General features: G+C 43.6%; 2 protein-coding genes across 4 annotated transcripts; one reads left to right on the forward strand and one right to left on the reverse strand.

Moving 5' to 3' along the window:
• Nucleotides 1–1,587: 1,587 nt before the first annotated feature.
• On the forward strand, nucleotides 1,588–7,572 carry SRSF7 (serine and arginine rich splicing factor 7). 3 transcript variants are annotated; one of them, XM_035111039.2, is made up of 9 exons: nucleotides 1,588–1,700; nucleotides 2,789–2,969; nucleotides 3,062–3,238; nucleotides 4,096–4,170; nucleotides 4,249–4,350; nucleotides 4,702–4,755; nucleotides 5,259–5,294; nucleotides 5,983–6,024; nucleotides 6,313–7,572. In XM_035111039.2, exons 1-9 carry the CDS (start codon nucleotides 1,628–1,630, stop codon nucleotides 6,365–6,367), a joined length of 795 nt encoding a protein of 264 aa, XP_034966930.1. In that variant the 5' UTR covers nucleotides 1,588–1,627; the 3' UTR covers nucleotides 6,368–7,572. The 3 variants fall into 3 exon arrangements, with proteins under 3 accessions (XP_034966930.1, XP_034966931.2, XP_034966932.2); XM_035111040.2 differs by lacking the exon at nucleotides 5,983–6,024 and having other exon boundaries at nucleotides 1,658–1,700; XM_035111041.2 differs by lacking the exons at nucleotides 5,259–5,294; nucleotides 5,983–6,024 and having other exon boundaries at nucleotides 1,658–1,700.
• On the reverse strand, nucleotides 3,442–24,474 carry GALM (galactose mutarotase). Its single transcript, XM_035111038.2, has 7 exons — nucleotides 24,148–24,474; nucleotides 19,248–19,402; nucleotides 14,302–14,508; nucleotides 12,505–12,586; nucleotides 11,707–11,848; nucleotides 10,324–10,498; nucleotides 3,442–9,558 (listed from the first exon to the last, which is right to left on the reverse strand). The coding sequence occupies exons 1-7, from the start codon at nucleotides 24,335–24,337 to the stop codon at nucleotides 9,481–9,483; spliced, it is 1,029 nt and encodes a 342-aa protein (XP_034966929.1). The 5' UTR covers nucleotides 24,338–24,474; the 3' UTR covers nucleotides 3,442–9,480.
• Between the last annotated feature and the right edge of the window lie 1,643 nt (nucleotides 24,475–26,117).

The raw sequence follows: 26,117 nt of genomic DNA on the forward strand, positions 1-26,117 counted from the left end.
GGAAGCTGAGGAAATCCCCTCAAGCCCCACGAATGCACGGTCGCACTTAAGTAACACTAAACGAATGCCATTATTTTCCGACAGGCTCTTTAATCTGGTGTGATGCCTGGAGTGAAGAAAACTGACAGATGTTCTAGTTACAGGTAGGTAGCTGTGTTGGTCTGAGTCGAAGCAAAATAAAAAATTTCCTTCAGTAGCACCTTAAAGACCAACTAAGTTTTTTTTTGGTATGGGCTTTTGTGTGTGTTAGGGAATTTTATGGGGGGGGGGAATCAAGATTGGCACAAATGCCCTCAAGGGGACCCTGTCTGATCCTACAACACCACTCTAGTATCGCACCAACATGAACCCCTCAAGATCAAGCCCTGTGTAATAAAGGCTCCCTTTCCTACCCTTTCTCTGTTGCCTGAGACTCTATGTAACCATATTTCTTTATGAATGAATACTGTGTATTTGCGACTCTGGCCAAGGGCTCTCAGGGATGCAGGGAACAGCCATAATCCTTTAAGCGAGAGGTCACGTAGCCAGGGTGGTGCTCCTCTGCATATCCATAATCCATTCAGGTACCATCTCCGGCCATTCCCCACCCTCCGAAGCCAGAGGCAATACACACACCTGGACCCATTGTTCCCCCCCCCCAGGTACTCAAGGATCCCCTCCCAGATACTTACTGGTACTTGCTTATCAATGTCCTGGGACATCGCACATTGTTACCTTATGTTAATCCTGTTTACCTCCTGTTTACCTGTATGCTAATGCCCCTTGCACCTTCCCCTTTTCTGACATTTTACCCTGTCACAAGTTATGTATGCATGATGCTTTCGATTCTCGCACTCAGAATTTTGCCCTAACAGTGTGCATGCACACGAAAGCTCATAACAAAATAAAAACTTAGTTGGTCTTTAAGGTGCCACTGAAGGATTTTTTTTTATTTTGCCAGATGTTCTGTTATTGTTCATTTTATTCAGAAGGCTCTCACGTTCTTATTCGCTGTTGGCTTGAGGTCCTTGGGCGCAGTGTAAAAAATAAACCACCTTTTAAAAAGTTAACAGCCATCGATTTCCCAATGGACAACATAGAAATATTGATTTACCAGGAGGTGGTAGCAGAATTTGAGGGCGCCCCTGAACCCTTCACTCGTCCTTGAGCAACCCCCTAAAAAAAATTCAGTGCGGACCAAACTTCCCGAACGCGCAAATATATTAAAATCCACTTCCACCCCGGGAAGCCACCCTTGGAAATCTGAGTGAAATGTTGCTGAGCGGCGTCCGGTGGGGCGCTCGAAACTTAGCCAGAAGGGCGGGGTATAAATATAAATATAATAATAATTATATTATAATAATAATAATAATAATAATAATAATAATAATAATAATAATAATAATAAACCCGAGTAAACGGCACGTGTTTTCAAACGGGCAAATTACACCCGCAGGCAATACTGTAACCGCATTCTCAAAATGGAGACTGGCTCAGCCTCCGCTCCCTCCCTCCCTCCTTCCAGCCTGGCGTTGCTACGGAAACCAAAAGCTGACTCTCTTCCCGCCTCGCCGGCCCGCGGCGACCTGGCGATTGTTACGCGCATGCGCTCCAACGGCACGTCCTATATAAGGCCCCGCGAGCCCGCATGCGCGTGGAGTCGGTTGGGCTTTCCCCCCCTGTTCGGGCGAAGATGTCGCGGTATGGCCGTTACGGTGGAGGTGAGTGGCGCGAGCTGGGAGAAGCGGGTGGAGAAGAGACCGCAGCGACGCCTCTCTTTGCCTCTTCTCGAGGCCCCGCTTAGCTAAATCCGCGGTGCTCAGGCCGTATTCCGTGTCGGCTGCGGCTGCGGCGGCGAAGAAGCCCGTTAAGCGGCAAAGTGCCGCCGACGCCGCCATTTTGCACAGGCATGGTCGCCGGCTGCGCTGAGGAGAAAGCGGCCCCCAGGTTAGGCGCTGTGTCGTTTCGGACGTTGGAACTGCGTCGCTGGCTGGTGTGAGGGGACGACTCCCCTCGGAGTAACGGCGGACGGGGCTTGTGGCCGGACCTGGCGGGGTTTGTTTTTCCTCCCTTCGGCGCTACTGACGCTGCGCGGGCAAAATGGAGGCGGCGCCAAAGATGGCGGCGCCCAGGGCTGCTCCACTCGCCTTTGGCAGCGAGGAGGAAATGGGCGGGCTGGCTGGGGGAAGAAGCCGCGAGGGCGGCACCGCGGCGGTACGTTTGGCGGAGCCGTCGGCGGAGAGTGGGCGGCGCGAGGGCGGAGAAGCGGCGCCGGAGGGCGCGAAGGGCAGTTGCCGCTGCTGGCGCTTCCTCTGCCGGTTGCCTGATCGTTGGCGCGCTTTCCAGGAGCCTCTAATAAAGGGAGTGGCGGCCCTATTGAGCTCCGCAACTTCTGCCGTGTTCCCCTTTCTCCTTGAACACGCGCCTGCTTAAACTTTCGTGCCCCGAAGTATGTGAAATGCGCTTCTATGCGGGTTTTTTTAAATTAATTGCTTTGAGTATCTCGAGTATAACACCCAATTAGATGGACGGGAAAACTTGGAGAAATCTTGTGCGTTTGATACAGGGTGTCGGTATAATAGTATTTTTCTCCTTGCTGTCGCTTTGGCGTGGGCCCTTCCCCTCCCCCTCTATAAGCTGCCAGCATAGATACCTGCGTTTATGATGGTTGCAACCCTGCTTTTGCGGTTCAGTGGGAGTGCAGTTTGGCAAGTGAAGTGAACATGAATACATAGATAGCAGTGAAATTGGCTTAAGACTATTTTCTTTTAACTTTCTAAAAAAATTCTTTTTTCTTTTGTGTGTGTAGAAACCAAAGTATATGTTGGTAATCTAGGAACTGGTGCTGGTAAAGGTGAACTTGAGAGAGCTTTCAGCTACTACGGACCATTACGCACAGTGTGGATTGCGCGAAATCCTCCAGGATTTGCATTTGTTGAGTTTGAAGACCCAAGAGATGCTGAAGATGCAGTTCGTGGGCTAGATGGAAAGTATGTGCAAGTGCTAACTGGTTATCTACAAAGGAACTAAAACTGAATTCTGAGTCCATAGTTGGATTATTAAATATGTGTTTCTGTTGCAGAGTGATCTGTGGCTCTAGGGTTAGAGTGGAGTTATCAACCGGTATGCCACGCAGGTCTCGCTATGATAGACCCCCAGCACGCCGGCCATTTGATCCTAATGATAGATGTTATGAGTGTGGCGAGAAAGGTCATTATGCTTATGACTGTCATCGCTACAGTCGTCGGAGAAGAAGCAGGTATGCGTAGATATAAGCAGATTAGTTTTCAGCAGTTAATCATAGTTTTTATTGGCAAAGAAGGTAATGATACACCATTTTAAAAGTAAATGTTATAATTATGTGGGTATATTACAGTTGTTTATATTTTGTGTTAATATGTTAATATGTTAATAATCAACCTGGTCAAAACCTTTCAGGTTTCTTCGTTTGAGTCAGTCGCCTTGATTCAGAATGTCACGAGCCTTAAGATTTCATGCTGAGGCGCCTTGCAAATCCGACAATTAAGATCCTCCTAGACCTTGAGGTGATCAGCATAAGAGGCCAGATCCCCTCGAGCCATCTACACCTAGCTTCACCTTATTCTTTAAAGGGCAGAAAAATTGAGACGGTGATCGCCGTAACAGTAAATTTGGCTTTCAATTGGGGCCCCCTCCGGTTTAAAAAGAGGAACACCAGATTGACCACATTCCCACCTAGAAAAATCTTCTTGCGTCAATCAAGCCTCACCTGGCTCATTTGGCTGTCAGTTTGATCGTCGTTAGATTGAAGAGAACACCTAGATGCAGCGGCCGGCTATAGATACTTCTAGATCGTCTAGATCTGCTAGACCTTGGGCCAAAGAGGGTCGACCTGCAAACTTGCAAGGTTTATTTTAAATACACATTACAGTGTTTTATATTATGATTGTAATTCTAAAATGTTATTCAGTTTAACATCTTTTTTAGGTAGTAAAAATACTCAAGACATAGGCCCTGATTTTTTTCAACGTACAAGACACTAATTTTTAATTATCTGATATTTTGGCTTTGGCAAAGGCTCACATGTTAACTGTTAAACTTGTGGTCTAATACTTCTCTTATCTAACCTAAAACTAGGTCACGGTCTCGATCTCATTCAAGGTCCAGAGGAAGGAGATATTCTCGCTCACGTAGCCGAAGTCGTGGCCGGAGGTGAGTATCAAAATTGAAACAAGGTGCTTTAGTTTAAAAATCAGAATGACATATTTGTAACAGCCACCTCTCTTTTAGATCCAGGTCTGTCTCTGCTCGGAGATCCAGATCACTCTCCCCTCGGAGATCCAGATCTGTCTCGCCACGCAGATCCCGTTCAGGATCTTTAAAAAGATCAAGGTAATTTTGCGAATAAGCTTAATGTTCATGGAGTCAATTTAATTATCCTTAGTATCTTAATACTTTTGCCCGATATTCAAAGCAGCTTACAAAAGAAAAAGGAAATGTAGGCAATATTTTTTTAAAAAAAACCTATAAATAAATGCAACAATGATAGAATCATACATATATCTCTGAAGAAAAGAACATCTGGGCATCATATGTTCTAAGTTTCCTCCAGAATGAATAGAATTAATGAACTTTGTATATTGCTGTGACTGCATGCCGACAACCTTGTTTCATGACAGCTTTCATTCACCTGCATAGATGTGTTAAGAGCTTGGAATTGAGTGCCTTCTCTTTAAAACCTAGGTCTCGGTCAAGGTCAAGATCCAGGTCCAGGTCCGTTTCACGACCCAGAAGCAGGTAAACTTCGATGCTTTGTAAAATAGTAATTAGTAATTAGCTGGATTATGTGAAATGGGCATTTTTCTAAATGGTAATCACTTTCAAATGCCTCTTGCAATGCTTTAATCGAAAACATCAATGTCTACTATACACACAGGCTTATGCTTTGAATGCAGGTTCATTTAGCCTACTCTATGCATTTAAGTAGTTTAGAAGCAATCTTTGTGGCTCTCAAGTATTCAGCATCAAAATAACCAATTGCAAGGTGTTACCAGCTTCTTTCATGCTTTTATTTTAAAACCGATAAATCATGGCTATACATCAGGGGTAGTTAACCTGTGGCCTTCCAGCTATTGTTGGACTCCAACTCCCATCAGTCTCAGTCAGCATAGGCAGTGGTCAGGGATGATGGGAGTTGTATTCCAGTAACATCTGTAGGTCCACTGGTTTCCCTCCCTGGCTGTAGATACTGGATCAGTCTAGTGTTTGCTAATGTGATGTAATTGATGCTGTTTTAACAGCCGTTCCAAATCAAGATCACCATCTTTAAAGAGAAGGTAAGCTAAGCCTCTGAAGGAGACATATATTGCATTTTACGCAGATAACAATCGAAATAAAGTTTATAACAGTGTTGCATATCCTGGATTCACAGTTCTACATTTAAAACATTAAAATAATGTTACTAAATGTTAAAATTCCTACAATGTTTGAAATGTAGAGCTGTGATTTGTTTACAGCTCATAATAGTTTTTAGGGTATTTTTAAAAGTGAAATAATGGGAGATCATCCATGAAATAGGGTAAAAGCACAAAAACTGGCATCTGTTGGGAAAGTGAGTGATTACTATTCACCCGGGGGTCTGAGGAACTGTGGCAGGCCACTTAAGTGTAATAAATATTTTCTCTTAAGCAAATTTAAGATTTAACCAAAGTCCAGAACCATTCTCAAAAAGAGTGTTTAATACTACTACTACTACTAATAATAATAATAATACAGCATATTAATAATGATGGAGCATATTACCTGGCTATGTTAATGGACAATAAATGTAAATGGCTCAAAGGTTAAACCGAGAAGGTTTATAGTTGTGACTGAAACCTTCAGGAAATTGGCAGGACAATCTCTAGACATTGAACAGCAGCTAGCTGTTACTTAATAGTAGACTGTGTCAGAATTTAGTTCCTCATGAGTATATGTGTTTAAAAGCATTTTTACTTGATTTAATATTCAGTCTTGCTTTTTCAGTTTTGATATGAGCCATTTATATCCATTCTCCATTAACTCGGGGTAAGTATGCTTCTTGAACACTGCAAGAGAGCTTGGTAATACTTCCTGTGGGAATGGGGGTGCATGCAAACTTTTAAGTTTGCTTCAGTATTTAACATTAAGAGCTTGTAGCCTTCAATTCCAACTAACATCCTCTTCTAAAGCAGCATCCAAATAGGTGCTAGGGTTAAAATTACTAATGTGCAGGTAGCATGGATCCCCTTTTAAGAACACTAATTATTAATTTCCATTTTTTACTAATTTTAACATTGAGTAACCTAGTGACTTCGTTTTTCCCTTTATTTTTAGTCGTTCGCCATCAGGAAGCCCTCGAAGGAGTGTGAGTCCTGAAAGACTGGATTAGAATTGCAAAGAACATGATAGGAAGAATTTTGTTTACGTTATTTTAAGGGATTTCTTTGTTATTGACAAATGTAAGGATTTAGTTGATTGAAAACCTTTTCTAGGGCTAACGCAGCAAGGATCTTGATCTTCTAGTAAAATCTGTAAAAGCTGCTACATTAGACTAGTGCACAATTTCTGTATGTAATAACATCCTGTGATCTGAAAAGTGGGTCTTTTTATGGGCACATGAAATAAAATGTGTGTTTCTAACTTTGCTGTAATGCTATTTGCTTCTGTTAATATTTCAAGTGCATGTTAAAAGCAGATTACAGATAATTTAGAGTTGTACACAAATACTGTGCAAGGGTATTGGCTAAAAATACCCAGGCGGGCATCAAGCTTAAGTGTGACATTTAATTTGGTGCTTCAGGCTTTCTGGGGTGTTATGACTTGCAAGGGTATTTTTAAGGAAGCTGCTTGTCCATCTGATTCTGTAATGGTATTTACACAAGTGTTGGAGTTTGACCTGTTAACTTGTAAAATCAAGTTGGCTTGCTTAGCAGAATACTCTTATGACATATCACCACAGGAACAATTATCTTAAATGAGGCACCCATAAGTTTTATTCAAATTGCCATTTTGTTGGAGTTCCATCTGGGATACCAAGAAAGTAGTGTAAGCAACGGGCTTTTCCCAAGGTATTTTGGATACAAGGTAACAGTGAATTCAAAGCAGAATCTGATCTTGTGAAAGTAGTTTCTATCTCCCTGGTTCACTTACTCTTTCTCCCTTAATGAAAACAGGATGCTAGCTTGAAGACTGTATCTTCACTGACAGCTTAAATTGCATCTTAGCAGCTCCCTTAGCAGGGCAAAATTTAGCTATAATTGAGCTGTATCACAATGGCAAACAGAAATGCTGAAATCAAACATACACCTTTATCAAAGATATGTCTCATCTGGAAATGCCTGCTGCTTAACTGCAATTCCAGTATTGTAGAAGTTAGCTTCTAATCTAAAATCTGTGGCTAAATCTAACATACTAAACCTAAGGTTGAACAGAGAGTAACATCTGCTTAACTTCTATGACAGAACACCTAGATGGGACTTGAGTGACAAAGTAACTTCAGTTTTTGTTTTAAACTGTCTTGACATGGCTATATTTATGATACTAAATGAATATGCTGTTTCTGATAAATAAAAATGCTTAACATTTTCTAATCAAGGAAGTTGCATGCTCACTTTCACAATTGGCAATCCTTGTGAGTCAGTTCATCTCAATTTTGAATTACTGTAAAATATTTTACAAAAAAATTGTATAATCTTGCTAATTTACGTAGATTGTTTCATTGATGTATCCTCTACTAACCTTGAATTGGTTGTCTGAATATTTCCTGCACAGAAGATAGTTTCAGTTACATACTGTTTTCACTAAGTTTAGAATTTTGGAATAATAATTGTCTAAAAATCAAGGTGGGCAAAGATTATAAGATCAGTTAAAAATGTTGGTTGCCTAGTGCAGTACCAAACACCATCCTTAAATACAACCAATTTTCTTGTAAATTTTAACAGTGGTCCTACTCTGAGTAAACTCATGGACCTGACTAACTTAGGATAATTAGAGTTTACTGTGAATAGGACTGAGTTGAATACAACCCAATGGGCAGGATTCAACTAACCTGCCCCCCCCCCCTTGAGGGTCAGGAGAACACACAGGGAGCAGCGGGAAGATTGTTCTACCTGGCAAGCAAAAATGCTTGTGATATTTTTATTTTCAGCCAAAAGGCAAGCAACAGTTGACAGACAAATCTGTATTCTCAATGCCAGAACAAAATACCTTCTCACAGTTTGTGGACGAGGTCACAGATGTTTTTACTTTTGAAGTGGGGGAGACATAGATAGAAAGTGGTCTTTTCTATTGTAACCCTTCCTGTTTAGTGTTCTTACCTTAAAAAGCAAAACAAAAAACCCACATTTGTCCTTGTATGAGTATAGAAAGGGCTGTGGGTGAGAGTGGCTTATGACAGGCTATGATTTATCTCAAGCTTGCCAGTGATGTTCATTAGGGGTTGGGCCAAAGGTCAGTCTACTGAAGTTGCCTCTTCCCATGCCAAATCAAGCACTCCACTAGATGCATAAGCTTAAGGTACACTAGTTTTACTTTGAAATGTTTAAAAAGTTTGCAAATGAAAGCAGACTTGTATTAGAGCGGGGAGTCCCCCCCCCACGCACACACACACTTCAGGTGTGTGCCAGGGATCTACAGCACAGTATTTTATAGCAGGACCCCACCTGTATATAGTAAGTCTCCAATTTTTAGGTAGCCAAAATAGTAACATGCATGTAGAAAAGGGGTAACAGCCTTGCTGGCTGATGGGAAACCCATCAGTTACCTGGAAACTTAATGGGAAGCACCCCACCAACATACTAACAGCAAACTTAGGTACTGAATTAAGCCTATTTAGCATCACAAATGGCTACTGAGAAATCAGCAATAGAGGCATGTTTAGAGATACTTCTAGGTATGCAGAAGAAAATGGGAGCAGGATCTTCAGTACAGCTCACTGAGGACAATATGTGCCAGGCATCCCCAAACTGTGGCCCTCCAGATGTTTTGGCCTACAACTCCCATGATCCCTAGCTAACAGGACCAGGGGTCGGGGAAGATGGGAATTATAGTTTGTCCTGTGGTGGAATAGAGAATCCAGAAAGGACATGTTGGCTGTACTGAACCAGCAGCAGTTAACATTTTTTTTACCAGTGCCACTTGTCTATTTGTTAATGATTCAAAGCACTTCATATGCATTCTCATTAATCCTTGCTACATTACTGAATTCCAAACCAATATAAGCTTTTAAACAGCTCTTCACAGCTCTTGCATTTAGAGTCTATTTTAGACCCAATGCAAATATTACATTTCCACCTGCCTTTGAACCAGTAAGCGCTCAAGGGGGCGGTGGGAGAGAGAGAAGGTTGCCTGTAGAAAATCTTAAATCTGCAGGATGGTGTCAAGTAGACTTCTTGAGTACATGGATACATGACACATTTGATCCTAAAACAAACAGTCTGGAATCTTTGAAAACTACCTTGTTACAGATTGCTACAAAAAAAAAATCTTGCTGCAGGTCTTTGCTTAAGCTACAGAGAACTTGAAGCAAGTTGTGGTCTTGTATTCCTCTCCTGGGTGCAGCAGGCTATCTGGGAAATTAGGCTGTAAGAATTAAAAAAAAGTAAAACTCAACATTTGTGCACTTTTAGAAGAAAAATTACTTGCATCTAGGGTTTTGTTTTGGTCAGGGGTCCCTTTAACTTTCAGGGTTTTGTTTTATCTCATTTGGAACAAACCATTACAAAATTGGGAGTCAAATCCTTGCCAAATCTACTGCAAATCATTCATATATACTAGCAGAACCTGATCTACCTTTGGCATGCTACACAAACAGCTGTAAGAACATATAACCACAAGCTTTCTACACATATACATAGTATTCTTGAATTGGTTCACATTTGGTTAATCAACTTTTGGTGTTTTGAGCTGCAATCCTGTACATACTTAACTGAGTGTAAAGTTATATTAAGCTCAGTGGGTTTTACTGTGAGCAGTTATGCCTAGGAATGCACTGTTAAGTCTGAGAATGCAGAGAAACTGCAAAGGAGCTGTGCCGTTTTAGAGTGGCGGGGGAATCGCCTAACTGATTTTTTTATTGATCTAAAAAAAACTTCCTGTGCACAGAAAAGCAGCCTTGCGCTGCATACCAAAATGTGATCTACCTGCAGTCAGAAATGAGATAATCACGGAATAGCTGTACCATGTGATTTCAATGCTTATGCACATCCACCCATTACTGGTTTCTATGTTCTTTTGAGTATCCTCAAAATGAAATCTGCAATAACCCACTGAAGCTGAGCCCCAAGACAGTTTTGTGTAGCTTCTATTCTGTGTGGCCCCGTGGTCATATATAACTTAAGAATGTACCTGGTTCACTGCATTTGGCCAGTTCTGTGTTTCCAGGCAGAAGCCAGAATGCTTGGGATACACACAGCCTCCTTTTCCCTTTAGAGTGCCATCTAAAGAATTCCCAGTGTAAAATTGAACTCCAGGCTGAGTTGTATAAACTTCTATCACTCTGCCACTAGGGGGGTGATGGGCTCTGTAAAAAGAAAGTATCTGTTAATTACATTTCCAGGAGTCTCTACTCAGAGAAAAGAAAAGGCCCTTGGTACTCTGCATTCAGTTATGTGTAGTGGTAGCCAGCAGCTCTTAATAATAGATGCATGGGAAACGGCACTTGAGTGCAAGGAAGGGGCTGTGCAAATTTTAAAAGAAGTCACTTGGTCACATCCTAAGATGCATTTGCCTTTTAGCTGCCTTTCTTTCCATAAATACATGATAATGCATCACATGAGAATTCCAAGAGGCAACAAAATACTTATCTCCCTGATTAAGTTGTAGCCAGAGAGAACAGACTGTGGCTTTGGATCACATCCGTGCCATATCAAAAGACACATTTAGCCAGTTCAGTGGGTCCAGGCAGGGTGAGCATCATGTTGCCAAAGCTCACTGCCTGTGCTGGCTCAAGTTACTTACGTGTTATCACAGTACACAAGGTAGATTAAGAGCATCCTGCAATACCAGCCTTCCACAAGTGAAATTCGCAAGACATCTGTGAAAACCTGAGCATGGTTAAAAGCAAAATACTGTAGCTTATTGTTAACACTTTCCCCAAATCTCGGGTGGGAAGTTATGGAAGTGTAAATTATATAAATCATGCACTTTCCTCCACATTGCACACTTTTGGTCTTCCTATCAGAATGGAACTTGGAGGACATTATCATTTTAATTATGTAAGTGATTTGTCTAATCACATCCATGGGTATCTATACTTCCAATCCTTGTCATTTATTAATTTATTTACTGTTTATTGCCAAAATAGGCTTCTAAGCAATTTGCAAGTATGGAAATCAATTGCACAAGCAATCTATACTGTATACTAAAATCAACCTTAAACTGGACCTGAGCATTTTCTGTAGTAGCCTCAATGCTGTGGAGGGTCACATCGGGTATCTGCTTGCTTTCTGCTAACTGGTAAAATTATCCCAGTTGACCTTTGAAAACTGAAACTGAGGACTGCTTCCCATGTTTTACGGTGATTTTGTTGCCTTTTCTTTTGTGGGGTATGGTTTTAATTAAACGGTTTCGATGTTTTTATTGCTTTATTTTAAATCTGTAAAGCCCTATGATATATTTTATTAACAGCAGTGTACAAATACTCTTAAATAAACTGGGAGAAGGAAGAGCATGAAACAAAATGTTTTGGTCAATATGCTGTCAAACAAAGGTGACAAACCAAACGTGTACCTCGCACAGAAGCGTGTTTCTTTCGTCTGCGGCAGGCAGAAATTGTGGTCAAACCCTCCGAGCTTAAACTTCTGTAGGTGTTTTCCAAATTCCACTGGCTTTCTCAGATCAAAACCTGTGTCCTGCACTGAAGCAATTTCTCCTAATGGAGAAACAACAAAGAAAGAGGCAAAGGAACTCTACACATTTAGCAACCTTCCACAGCAATTCTTAAAAATGTGGTGGATAGAACAAAGACGGACATCTGGAAACAGCAAGCTCCACCAAAAAGTCCACCACAGCAACAAACCACACACAGAACAATTTAGTGTGGGATTCCCAAACCACAGGTGGTCTGAAAGGACATACCTAACATTGCCACCATTCCCACTTAAACCAAGAATGGGGAACCTGTAGCTCTCCAAATGTCAATCCTGGACCACTATGTCCTACCATTAGGCAGAGTCAGGCAGTTGCCTTAGGCAGTTCATATGGGGGGGGGGGGAGACTGGACAGCTGTGAGTGTTATGTCATGTTCTCCTTTCGACGTCTTAAGATTTAACCTCCATCTAAGAACATAAGCAGTGCACTGCTGGGTTAGTCTAGCAGCGCATATAATTCAGCATCCTGTTTTCACCGTGACCACCCACCCTGTGTTTTTATGGCATTGTTCCAGTTTTAGAAAACCAAACTGATTGACCACAGATTTGAACTCAGGGCTAGCACCCTGCACTGAGGCCAGTTCTGCACAGTTGGCCATGGCAGCTCCCTAGATAACATCTGTAGATTCAAGAGCATTCATCTTAAAAAGCAACCAACCTGTGGGGATCTGGGTTTCATCCACTGGCAGGTAAGAATCTGCCTGTATGGTAAATTCATGGTCGTAGATAGTGGGTGATCCCTGAAATATGAAGAGGGGGGGGGAACCCTAATATCAGAAAATAGAAGGAATTTTGCACCACCTTTGTTGTAAACGCAGAGCTGTAAAGGTAAAGGGACCCCTGACCATTAGGTCCAGTCGTGACCGACTCTGGGGTTGCGGCGCTCATCTCACATTATTGGCCGAGGGAGCCGGCGTACAGCTTCCAGGTCATGTGGCCAGCATGACTAAGCCGCTTCTGGCGAACCAGAGCGGCACATGGAAACGCTGTTTACCTTCCCACTTGGAGTGGTACCTATTTATCTACTTGCACTTTGACGTGCTTTCGAACTGCTAGGTTGGCAGGAACTGGAACCGAGCAACGGGAGCTCACCCCATCGCAGGGATTCGAACCGCCAACCTTCTGATCAGCAAGCCCTGGGCTCTGTGGTTTAACCCACAGCGCCACCTGCGTCCCTCCAAATCACGTTAATCACTTTACTGAATCAAGGTCAAATGCCAATGAAGACCAAGATCAATTGATCTGGCATTTGGTCTCCAATAGTAACAACCCAGACTCAGAAGAAGCATATAAATGGGGTGGGGAGGAAGCAATGGAGTATCCTGGGAAAAGGTATGACTGCCTGGAATCCTGAACACGGGCACATTCTGAGTGCCTCCAAACTCTCCATATTTTGTAGGATTCAAGTATGTAGTGGAAGTTTAGGTTTGTGCATTTAAAGTAGATTAAAGTCTTCTGTTCCCCTAGCCTAGTGCAACAAATTCCCTTTTTTAAAACAAAATTTGTGGTTTTGACAATGACAGGGAAATGCATTGCAAAGTGGAATCAACACGTGACAAATGGGAAGATGTGTAAACAACACACAAACAAATCAGAATGAATGATCACTAAAGGCTGAGCAGTGTAAAAAGTAAAGTATCATAGTTGCCACACACTGCTGAGATATTCCAAAAATGAGGGGTGCTAAAAAGTAACATGACATGGGGATTCAAAGATATTTTGGTTAAATTAATATAATTTCATTTCACTTACAAAGTAAAATGTGTGTTAAATTGCATAGTGATCATTAAAAATGACTGCCATGTACTTGCAATTATTATTATTATTATTATTATTATTATTATTATTATTATTATTATTTATTACTTAACCATACCTGACAATTCATAACCTAAAATTAAAATTCTCTGATTTTCTGAAAGCAGTTTATGTGCTTCTTCACCAAATGTAGATTTACTCAGCTACATGTTGTACAAGCACAAAAATAATAGCAGATTTTAATTCCTCACATACAAAAAAAACTATTTTAAAAACTCCTCACTGAATAAATTTGCAAAAATTAACTTTTGCCCCCTAAAATGGCATGCCCTAAACTAAGAAGTACAGAAACAGTCTTAAATAAAGTAAATAATAAAGTTATGGGGTGCCTTCTCCCAAATGTTCCTATCCATTGTTCAAGTTCAGGGGACTGAAGCCTCGCACCCTGTTCCATTACTTAGAGAAGTACAGTACAGCCAACTTGGCAAGAAGGGATTATAATCAGGCAAGATGAGAACTAATAACCCTATGGAGTGGAGACCCTGTGGGGCTCCAGATGTCATTGGGCTGCAATTCCTATCAGCCCCCAGGCAGCATGACCAATTAGCGGGGAGTTGTAGTCCAACATCATCTGAAGGAACACAATCCTGTTCTACAGGATGTTACAGAATGGAAGAGCCAAATAGAGGTGCCTTACCTGGCCTGCAAGATTGAAGTACGCATGGTTTGTCAGATTGACTGGTGTGGTCTTACTGCTTTGAGCTCTGTAACTGATGGTTAGCTCCCCATCCTTGAGAGTATACGTCACCCAGACTTTCAGCTCACCAGGATATCCCTCTTCGCCATCTGGACTTGCTCTGAAAAACCGTACGCCATCTGGCAGCACTTCAGGTTCCCAGATAGCCTGCAATACAATTTCATTATTGTTTGTTTTTTTAAAAAAAAAAATCACATTGGCTAGAGTCCAGCTACTAGACTGATGTACCTAGATGAGCACGTGTGCCAAAAGATTACACGTGACAACCATGGATCACTTCCAGGATTCAAAATACTGTATTTAAATCTGTGTTTCCCAAGCTTGGGCCTCCAGCTGTTTTCGGACTACAATTCCCATCATCCCTGACCACAGGTCTTGCTAGCTAGGGATGGTGGGAGTTGAAGTCCAAAACCAGCTGGAGACCCAAGCTTGGGAAACACTGATTTAAATGAACTTTAATCTGCAACGATGAGGACTAGAGACAGTCCTCTATTAAATCACCAGAAAGATGCTTCACAGAGCAGTTTGGTAAACCATTCTTCAAAGTGCTTCCCACCCTCCTGCTGTTAAAACAGCTCACCTGGGCCACCGGTCACCCATGCTGTCTGCTTGCTTGCCTGCTGTTCCATTGTCATGCTACCATTGGGACTGCAGCATGATGATAGCCTTACATTTTTATGTATATAGGAAGATATACACACATGTAATGCACGCTATATAGTAAGCTTGGTGAGAGACGGTGATTCACACATAAAACAGCCTTCCTCAAACTTATGCCTTCCACATGTTTTGGACTACATAAGATGGCCAGCATTAGATGAGGATTATAGCCCAAAACAGCTGGCACACACCAGGTTGTAGAAGGCTGCTGTAAAATTTCTTAAGCCTCAGCACCTGGGAAAGGATTATTCCAAACAAAAGCATGTGTTTCATGTGTTGGTTAACTGGCGGCATGAATGGGCAGTCTATCATAAAAAATCTAGCTGTTCCAACACGATGCCAACACTGAGCAGGCCACAAAAATAAGGTAAGACTACAGCACAGATCTTCACAGCTCAAACCCATTTAATTCTGTAAGGTGGTAATTCTGGCCGGTTGGTGTCCATCAGAGATGGGAACACAGGTGGGCAAAAATGATTGGGAAAATGTGTTCCTGTACTGAATCAGCCAAAGATCTATTCTCAAGTTTGTTCTTAAAAGGAAGGATGGCAGCTCAGTGGTAGAACATCTGCCCTGCACATAGAAGTCTGCAGGTTCAATCCTTGGCAACTCTTGTTAGGGCTGAGAAAGGAGTCTTGTCTGAAACCCTGGAGAGCCACTCCCAGTCAGTGTCAACAGTATTGAGTTAGGACAGGCATCCCCAAACTGCGGCCCTCCAAATGTTTTGACCTACAACTCCCATGATCCCTAGCTAACAGGACCAGTGGTCGGGGAAGATGGGAATTGTAGTCCAAAACATCTGGAGGGCCAAAGTTTGGGGATGCCTGAGTTAGGAGGACCAGTTATCTGTCTCAGTGTAAGGCAGCTTCCTAAGTTTTCACTAGGCAATCTGTTTTCATTTAGGATTGTCATATTTCAAAAAACCAGGACAACCTGAAAGTTGAGATTTTTTTTTTAAGGAAACCACCATAATGGTTGAGCTCCTTTTAAGAAAACCAGAAAATTGTTGAACTTTTCTTTTTACAAAAGCGTGAGTTTTTGATTGAAGATCCAAGACAAAGCGCCACCTTTTGGAAATCCCCCCCCAGATGTCAATTCCACCTTTTAAATCCCAGTTATGTCAGACATATGCCAGCCCAAATTAATTATTTTTGTTGCTGGCATCCGACTATCTTGAGAGACAATGGAGTGTGCCTCTGGGGGGGGGGGGGACCAAACCGTTCCATTAGCACCACACAACAGTACCCCCCTCAGCTGAAGAAGAAGAAGAGTTTGGATTTGATATCCCGCTTTATAACTACCCGAAGGAGTCTCAAAGCGGCTAACAATCTCCTTTCCCTTCCTCCCCCACAACAAACACTCTGTGAGGTAGGTGGGGCTGAGAGACTTCAAAGAAGTGTGACTAGGCCAAGGTCACCCAGCAGCTGCATGTGGAGGAGCGGAGACGCGAACCCAGTTCCCCAAATTATGAGTCTACCGCTCTTAACCACTACACCACACTGGCACATCAGCTGCACTGATGTGGCCCCAAGGAAAGCAGAGCAATAGGTATGGCACCGGCTTGGCTGCAGGAGTTGCCCGAAAGAGGCGTACAAGGTGCCATCCAACTGTCTTAGGGACTACACTCTGGATTTGTGTAGGCTTTGCTCCTTAGCCTGTTCTCCCAGAGATCAGAGTTTTCCTTCTCACAGATGGGCTACCTTCCCAAGGGGATGAGCCCCATCAGCCCCCTCTACAGCTTCTTGACCACTGGACCCACTCTTGGTCTCATCCGCTCAGTCTGCCAGAGCACTCTCCTTGCATGCAAGGAAAGTCCTTAACTCACCAAGGACTTGAGACCACCAGAGGTATTACCCCTCCCCTAACGCCCCATACACCCCAAATTAATGACACTCATATCTGTTTTTAAAGAATAGAAAGCTTTGACTGGAACTGGAATAAATAAAGCAAGCAAAGATAACCAAGCAGCCAAACCAAGTGTGAAGAAGGAAGCAAAACCTGTGCCTGGAAACAGCAAAGAGATATGATCGCCGCCATCAGTATGCATGCAAACAAATTGGGTGGATCCTTATGTCAGCCAGCCGTAGTTCTATAAAAAGCTAAAACCACCACTGAGTTTAGAAGCATAGCTATATCTATAGCTTTGCTTCCTGCAGAACTCAGGCCAATGCTGGGTCTCCTCATCAGAATAGACGCAAATTACACAGGAAATAGTTATAGCTGACAAGACATCCAGCCTCAAATCGGTCAAACAGAAAAACTCACATGTTGATTTCATTACTTCTCTATGTATTTTTCTGTTCAGATATAATTACTATTCTGTATACTAATCCTGCTATTTACACTAGAAGATGGATGAGGAATCTGTGGCCCTGGAGATATTGTTAGACTACTAACTGCTCCCACCATGCTAGTGGTCCCTTCCAGCTCTGATTCTCTGCCTGACCATTGGTCATGCTGGCCTGGGGTTGATGGGAGTTGGAGTTCAACAACATCTGGAGGGTCGCAGGTTCCCCATCGCAGCACTAAAGTGTGCTATAACTTGCCCAGTTTTTGCCTTTCTCTGGGAGCGACTCTTTCCCTCTTCCATTCCGGTTACAATCACAGGAGTCTTTTAACATCAGTAAAGAAGGATCCTTTCTCCTTCCCTTTCAGGAAGACTCTGAGAAAGATCCAAGCTTGGCTTCAGAGGAAGAAAAGAAAGAATTGGGAGTTCACAGAAGTGTCTGCACGCTGAAGTGAACTTCCCAGAAGTCTCTGGTTGGCCACTGAGAGAAGAGAATGCCGGTCTAGCTGGCCCTTTGTTTTTATCCAGCAACTTAATGTTCTTACCTCGCTTGAATATGTCACCATGTCACCTGATATAATTAATAATAATAATAATAATAATAATAATAATAATAATAATAATAATATTTGTACCCCACCCATCCGGCTGGGTCTCCCCAGCCACTCTGGGCAGCTTCCAGCAAAGATTAAAACACAATAAAATGTCACAAATTAAAAACTTCCCTAAACAGGGCTGCTTTCAGATATTTTCTAAATGTCAGGTAATTGTTTATCTCTTTGACCTCTGATGGGAGGGCATTCCACAGGGCGGGCGCCGAGAAGGGCCTCTGCCTGGTTCCCTGTAGCTTTGCTTCTTGCAGTGAGGGAACTGCCAGAAGGCCCTCAGCGCTGGACCTCAGTGTCCGGGCAGAACGATGGAGGTGGAGACGCTCCTTCAGCATCACCTGAGCTCTGAGAGTGTGGCTTTCTCCCAATTGAAGTGCAGAGTGTTTGAGGATCGGGACATTTGCAGGGAAACCAAAATGCTTCTTTACAAAGCTATTGTACTACCAACCTTACTATATGCTTGTGAAACATGGACCACTTATAAACGCCATCTCCAACTCCTCAAAGATTCCATCAACGGTGTTTCCGAAAAAATTTACACATCACTTGGGAAGACAGGCGAACTAATAGCAGTGTACTGGAAGAAGCAAAGATCACCAGTGTTGAAGCAATGATTCTTCAACATCAACTTCATTGGTCTGGCCATGTTGTTCGGATGCCTGATGATCGTCTTCCAAAGTAATTACTCTATTCCGAACTTACAAATGGAAAGTGTAATGCTGGTGGTCAACAAAAGAGGTTTAAAGACTGTCTCAAGGCAAATCTTAAAAAATGTAGTATAAACACTGACAACTGGGAAACACTGGCCTGCGAGCGCTCCAGTTGGAGAACAGTCATGGGCTTTGAAGACACTCGAACTCAGGACGCAAGGGAGAAACACCATGATCAACTCCTGCCCGGAAACCAATGTCCCCACTGTGGAAGGATGTGTGGATCCAGAATTGGCCTCCACAGTCACTTACGGACTCATTGTTAAAACCATGTTTATGGAAGACAATCTTACTCGGCTATGAGTGATCTCCAAATAATAAGAAGAAGAAAGCCCTGATAGTAAATACAGTGGAACCTTGGTTCTCAAATGAAATCCATTCTGGACGCCCATTTGGCTTCTGAAATGTTCAAAAACCGCGGCTTCCGACTGGTGCAAGAGCTTCTTGCACTCAGCGGAAGCCGTCTCGCACATTTGGGTTCCAAAAAACATTCGAAAACAGAAGTATTTCCTTCCAGGTTTTTCTGTGTTCGGGAGCCAAAACATACGACATGGAAGGCATTCGGGAACCAAGGTTACACTGTACTGACATTGTTATTCACTTGAGCGCAAGCACATTTACCTTATCAAAACCTTTCTTTCCTCCATGCAGACTGTTGGGTCCGTTGTTGATGGCTAATTGATACTCGACTCCTTCCACTGTAAATTTCCCTCTGGCAATTCTGTTAGCAACCCGTCCAACAACAGCTCCAAAGTAGGGGTGCTTGTTGGTGTACCCTGGCCAATAAAAGAAAGTGTGGAGCGGCCTTAGATTTATAAGGTCAATTACATTTCAGTGCTCAACACTGGAAGCTAGCTAGAGCTTTCATCTATATATATAAAAATGTAAAAACCGTGAAATCCGGGGTTCCACTTTTCTCCGTAACCGCTTGACCGATCGTCCTGAAATTTGGACACAACGATCCAGGCCACTCCTAGAGCGTTGTTGGGGGCAAAAATCCCTCAAATCGCACACCTGCGCAGGTACAGAAATGCTTTTCCACCAACTCAAACAGTGCCCTCAAGTGGCGTAGTACCCTCCTCCACCCCCTCCCTTCCTGAGAAATCTAAGCCACACCCACAAACCGAATGACATCATCATCAACCAAGCAACTTAAACACACCAAGGCAGCCATTTTATCTAGGCCTTTGTTTTAGCCCCCTGACAGGCTGACAGGCCTCCACTAGGCCCGGGGAGGGGGATAACCCACAGCAACACACTTGGGGACACGGCAAGGGGTTTTACTTTACGCACCACTACCCCCCCCAGAAAACCCCCCCACCAAAGAACCAACATTGCCAAGTGGAGGTTGGGGCCTGCCTGGGGGGGGGGGGTTGCCACAGGCCGCAGCACAGCCTTTGATTTATGTAGGCCCCTACACTGCAAGGGGTTTTTACTTTACAATTTAGCACCACTACCCCCAAAAAATCCACAAGACAAAAATGAATATGACTTATTTTATGGGTATGTCTTATTTTAGGAGAAACAACTGATTGTAAGCCTCTGTGTCTTTTTTATTTTTTAAAAAACAACCATTCACTTTCTCTCCCCAGTTTAAGACCTCAGATATTTGCAGTGCACACCCTCCACCCCATTTACAATTCCCTACCTTCCCCTTGCCACTTCCTGGGTTTTTTTAATGGAACTGAACAACTCGGATACTTCTTAACGCGCCTTCTGTTGCCAGGCCCTTGCAGGGCCAGACAGAGGCCCGGCCCAGGTAGATAAGATAATGTGTCCCTGTTTTTAACCCTTTTGTTACTTTTTTCATTTTACTGATTGTGAATATGATGACCGAGGCCCCCTTTAGATTCGGAGGCCCGCGCCAAGTGCCCCATATGACCCTCTTCCTTCTGTCTGGGCCTGTCTGTTGCTACGGGGCTACGGGGATTCGCTATTTGACCCCCCCCCTCCCCGGGTTGGGATTCTTTAAGTAGCTATCTGGGTCCCAGGGCACATCATCACCCCCGATCCTTAATCTAAACATATAGAAATGTTCACGATGCGTGCGCAGGGGCCAATGTATGGAGATACAGGGGGGAGGGGATAACAGAGGGCTCAGACAAAAGTAAATACTGGGAAATGGAACCCAGAAACTGACAGCTCCTTCTCCAAGGATGGGGGCCAATGTAGGAAGATACCAGGGGTAGGGGCCAACACTCCCCAGGAACAACAGAGGGTTCAGACAAAAGTGCATGCTGGGAAATAGAACCCAGAACCTAACAGTTCCTTTTCGAGGGTGGGGGGCAAGGTATGGAGATACAGGGGGAAGGGGCTAACACTCCCCAGGGACAACAGAGGGAAGGGTATCCTACGGAAACACAGGGATGAGCCGGGGTGGAGGGAGGAGGGGCAGGATACGTCATGGATCGTGACAGGGTGGGGTGGGGATCACAGGAAAGAACCACAGCAACGCGTGGCCGGGTCAGCTAGTTCTATTCTATTTTTAAAGGAGGGGCAGCTAACTGTACCTGACCAAAGCTTCCTCCATCCAGTAATCCCTTAGGAAAGGAGGGCCTCAGATAGGCTCCCAAACTCTTCCATGTGAAGGCATATCATATCCATTCACTCCAATGAAAGAAACACAGCCATATCTGACACAGCTCCTCCCATCTTAATCAAAATGAGTAAGAACTGGAAGTCTGTGAGGCTGTGTGGTCATGCCGGCTAAGTCCCACACTGCTGCAGGTGGCATGCCTCTGGAACCCAGTTGCTGGGAAGAAGTGGGGAGAGTTTGGTCGCATTCAGGGTGCATAGGACAAACTATGTACCTTCTAACAGCCTGAATTTGGGGTTCTGTCGCTAATATGTCTCCTGCAGAAGATCAGATCAGGGCGTCCCCTCTTGAGAGCGGTTTCTACCCTGGTTTGCTTGGCAACAGATGACAGCAATACACTATTTCATGGGGGGGGGGAGAGGAATCAGTAGTGATCTTTGCAGCAGTGTATGGAGATAAGAAATAGACTGAAAGCTCAGCTCTACAGAGCGTGGAACAACTGAACAGAAACAAAACTGAGCATAAAGAGTAATTAACCTTGAAACAAAGTCATCCACCCATTGGTAGGGTTAGGTTAAGAGGAACAAAGGAGCACTGTTTCATTTCAGTTGGCGGGGGAGGGGGGACGACTGCAGAAGCCAATACACAGTCTCTAAGCCCACAGGATCTAGAAGGAGCTATAAAAGAATGGATTGCTGGGGGAAATGTAATCAGGGTTTACTTCAGCACCCAGCTTCCCATGGACCTAATGTCTAAAGCAGTGGGTTTTCAACCAGTGTGCCGTGGCACCCTGGGATCTGTTGAATTGTGTCCCTCTTTCCTTCCTTCCCTTATTTGATGCCCTCTCACATCTCTGTTACCCAAAGGCTTGCACAGCTGTTTATTGCAGCAGCCCTGGCTACAAGCTCCGCAGGTGAATGGTGCCTCTGGGAGGCATCTCTCTTTGGGGTGGGGGGCAGCTCAGTGATCAGGGACAGCAGCAGCTGCCTTGAGGACTCCCAAGGAGAGGGGAGAGAAGAGGAGGCTGAGGGAACACTCCACAAGGGAGGGTGTTTGAAAAAGGGTGAGAGGCTGCAGGTCTGCAGGCAAGGGGTGACATAACAGGTGCTGCAGAAAGAATGTAGTCTGATCTAAAGCATTCAGCAGCAGCTACTCAAGGTTTATGTAACAGTGGAGGCACTTGACGCTTAGATTATCTGATCTCTGAAGAACATGGAATGGTGGCAGTTTTGAGAACCAAGGACGACTGATAGATATTTATAGTCTTCTCTACAGCTATGTTTCTACTTCTCTGGATGGAAGCCTACTTGCAAATCAGTTCTATTATCTCATGCCTAGGAACCTGCTCATTATTCAGTCAGTTATACTGGTCCCTGAATAAATTTCAACCTCTGATTTTATGTACATGCTCAAAGGGACAATCGGAAGTCGAAGGCAGACGAATTGTAAACTTTGGCCCTTCCCCCAGAGACGCCTGCGAGTTGTTTTATCCTCACACGGCAATTCTGGAAAGGAAGGTTAGGATAAGGCCACATGTACAACAACACATTTAAAGCAATGTGGCAGCACTTCAAACATTAATGGTTCCCCCAAACTGTGGGAGCTGTAGTTTGTTAAGGATGCTGAGAGTGGTTAGACGACCTCCTATTCCTCTACCAGAGCTATGATTCCCAGAGCTTCATGTGAATACTGATTGATAGTTAAACCACTCTGGAAACTGTAGCTCTGGGAGGAAAACAGGGGTCTCCTAACAGTTCTCAGCACCCTCAATGTCAAAATGGAGGTTGGCTGCTGAATCTCTGATGGGCGCATGTTCCACAGCATGGGACCGGCAACATTAAATGCCTGACTTCCAGTGTATCTGTCAACCTAATTGTTGGTTCATGCAACAGAGTCTTCTCCATTCCTTCCCTGCAAATACAGAGGAGTGGGATCATGTCCACTGGCTCTGCCCCGCATACTGTACACCCTACTGGCCCCTCTCTCAATGCCTGTTTGTTCAGCAGAACATATGCAAAGGGTTGCATAGAATTCTACACACACAGGCACCTCTTTGAGTGTATTTTGCCAAGCGAATGTGCAGTAGTTGGGCGCCAACAGCAGGAATTATTTCAAGGGACAGGTAGTAAACTTCTGACTGCGCTGTACCACTTCAGTTGTAGTGGGTGACTTATCCAAAAAGCTCCCACCACAAAGAAAGTTAGCATGTCAGGAAGAACACAAGACTGAATCCCTTCTGAGTCCCTTCTACTTTTCTAGATGTGTGGACTTATTTATTCCTTTAGGGTTGAAGCAGCATTTAATCCTGTGGGCTGCAATGTGATACACTCAAAATTTTTAACAACATGAAATATGCCCATAATCTAGGCACTTTGCTTGGGATGGAAGATACTGCATTTCTGTTTAGCTGTAAATGTGCAAACACCCAGGAGTTTCTTTTTCCGGGGGGGTCGGGGAGAAACTGGAATGCTGCTTCCTCCTCCCACCCTCACAAAGCTGCAGGTCAAAAAAAGGGAGCATCAGGAAAATAATTTTGTGTACACCACTCATAATACTGCAATCAAATGAACATACCGGTACTTGCTTGGAAGTAAGCTCCACTGAACTGTTGAACTTCTGAGTTAACATTTCTTTGTTTCACCGCTTCTGCTTTTTTTTTTTTTTTGCAGGTAACGCATCCTACATTTAAAGTATGTGGCTTTCTGCAAACAACCCCAGAAATTGTAGTCCCCCCCCCCGAGTTAAAATGCCCAGCGCTTTTAACAAACTACTGTACAGTTCTCAAGATCATGGGGGGGGGGGTACTAAAAAGTCGTGATGAAGCTTGAACATTTTTCAGCTTGGATGTACAGGGCTACTTATATTACAGCACCACCAAACCTGGGTGGGTTTCAATAAAACAAATCAGAGGTTGCTCTGGAAACATATTGTGCCTCGCGGTTTCTTCTGTGGAATAAACTTTCAAAAAAGTTAATTCAAACCCACCTTCCAAATGATCAAAGCCTAGAACAATATCTGAGAATTTTCCATCTTTGTCTTTAGTCTCCAACGCGGCGATTATGCAGCCCAAGGATATAATTTCCACTTTTACCGTGCTGGATTTGAGCAGGAATTTTTCCACAGTCCCTCCGCCAAGGTGCCATTCCCCAAATTTCTCTCTCTTCACTTCTGTCATTGCTCCCCACTCGCCCCCTCCCACGAAACTTGTTTGCAAAGGAAGATGCACCAACACAGACAGATAAGAAAGAATCAGAGGGACACTATGGGGGGGGGAGAACTTTGCCCCAAGAGACTCTACCAACGATCAGAATCACGTGACACGTGCCCATCAGCTGACGCGGAAGAGAAGAGAGAGAGAGAGAGAGAGAGAGAGAGAGAGAGAGAGAGAGAGAGAGAGAACCTGCCTCGTTATGTTGCTGGGGGGGGATGCACCGCAGGGTCATCTAGTCCAACCCGCTGAAAAGCAGGGATCTTTTTGCCCAACGTGGGTCTCAAACCCACGACCCTGAGCAAACCCACCTTGAATCCTGTGCGACTTATTTCCGAGTAAGCATGCCTTAGGCTAGTAGTGCAGGCCGAACCCTTCTATACAGTTACTCAGAAGTAAGCTCTTCTGAGCTCCACGGGGTTTGCTTCCGAGTACATGTGCACCCATCACTAAGTCAACGCGCCTTTGCAGCATTTCTAACTTGAAGCCGATCCTATCATGTTGACTCGGACTGCGTTCAAATGGGACTAGCTCCTCCTGTGCAAAGGATTGCAGCCTTTCCTTGGCGACAATTAATTTACGAATCTGTAACTCACAGGATGTAAACAAGCACTGAGCTACACTACAGCAAGAGGAAATGATTGCAGGCGGTAATTATTGCGACATTTCTCAGATAATTGCATGCTGGAACTTGTTCTTAAGAGGCTGGTTACAGGTAGGTAGCCGTGTTGGTCTGGGTCGAAGTAAAATAAAAAAATTCCTTCAGTAGCACCTTAAAGACCAACTAAGTTTTTATTTTGGTATGAGCTTTCGTGTGCATGCACACTTCTTAAGAGGCTGATACACTACGGTGTGGTCAGTGGTCTACATATGCAAGAGCAATGCTTCCCCCATGGCGTTGGACACAATCCACCTGCATCCTGCAGTTTCTTGAGAAATGCTGTGGCTTGGAGGTGCTTTCCTGCAAAACCAGCTCCCAGCAGATTAAAAGGGTTAAGCCAACATGTATACATTTTTTTTTTACATCAGCAGATGGCAGCACAAGTGCAGACGATGCTTTCATTGAATAGGAATCAGAGGGGTGATTGCAGGTATAAGAAAGCAAATCAGGTAATCAGGTAATTGTGTGTGGACCGCAATGTAACATGAGACTTGAAAGGTGTGGAGAAGGGGGAGGCTGCGTTTTAAGCCCTTGGCACCACAGTAAAAAAGAAAACAAAAGCGAGCACTTGCTTTGTCATGACCACTTAATTAGATTTAATAAGTTTAATCAGGGCAACCAGGGGACAAAACAGAAAGGATTCATTTGAGACAATATGGACAGTTTTTAATGATTATTCTTTCTAAGAGGATAATGCTTGCCCTCTACGCCAGATTCAGATTATGGACCTTTTGAGCAATTTTCTCTCTCCTCTCTGCAAATAAAAATCCTGTAAGAAAATCTCTGTGAAGAAAATCTAAAGGATAAAGAAAGTGTGGAATTATCAACATGTACAGTTATTCAGCTGCCCTAAGCCTTTTACATAAAAAAAACCACCCTTTGTTTCAGTTTTGCTTTTGTTTTTAATTTGTGTTTTCAAAAAAGTTTGCTAAATAAATAAAAAGTTTAAATTAAAGTTAGTTACTTTTACATCCTTCTCATTAGAAATTTCCATTTGTATTAATGAACATTTGGCATACACTCCGTTCATTTTGAGGCACTTCGCACGGCAGCTCCAGTACTGTATTTGGTTTATATTAAAGTTAT

The sequence above is a fragment of the Zootoca vivipara genome, chromosome 3, assembly GCF_963506605.1.
Source record: "Zootoca vivipara chromosome 3, rZooViv1.1, whole genome shotgun sequence".
NCBI classification, from domain to species: domain Eukaryota; kingdom Metazoa; phylum Chordata; class Lepidosauria; order Squamata; family Lacertidae; genus Zootoca; species Zootoca vivipara.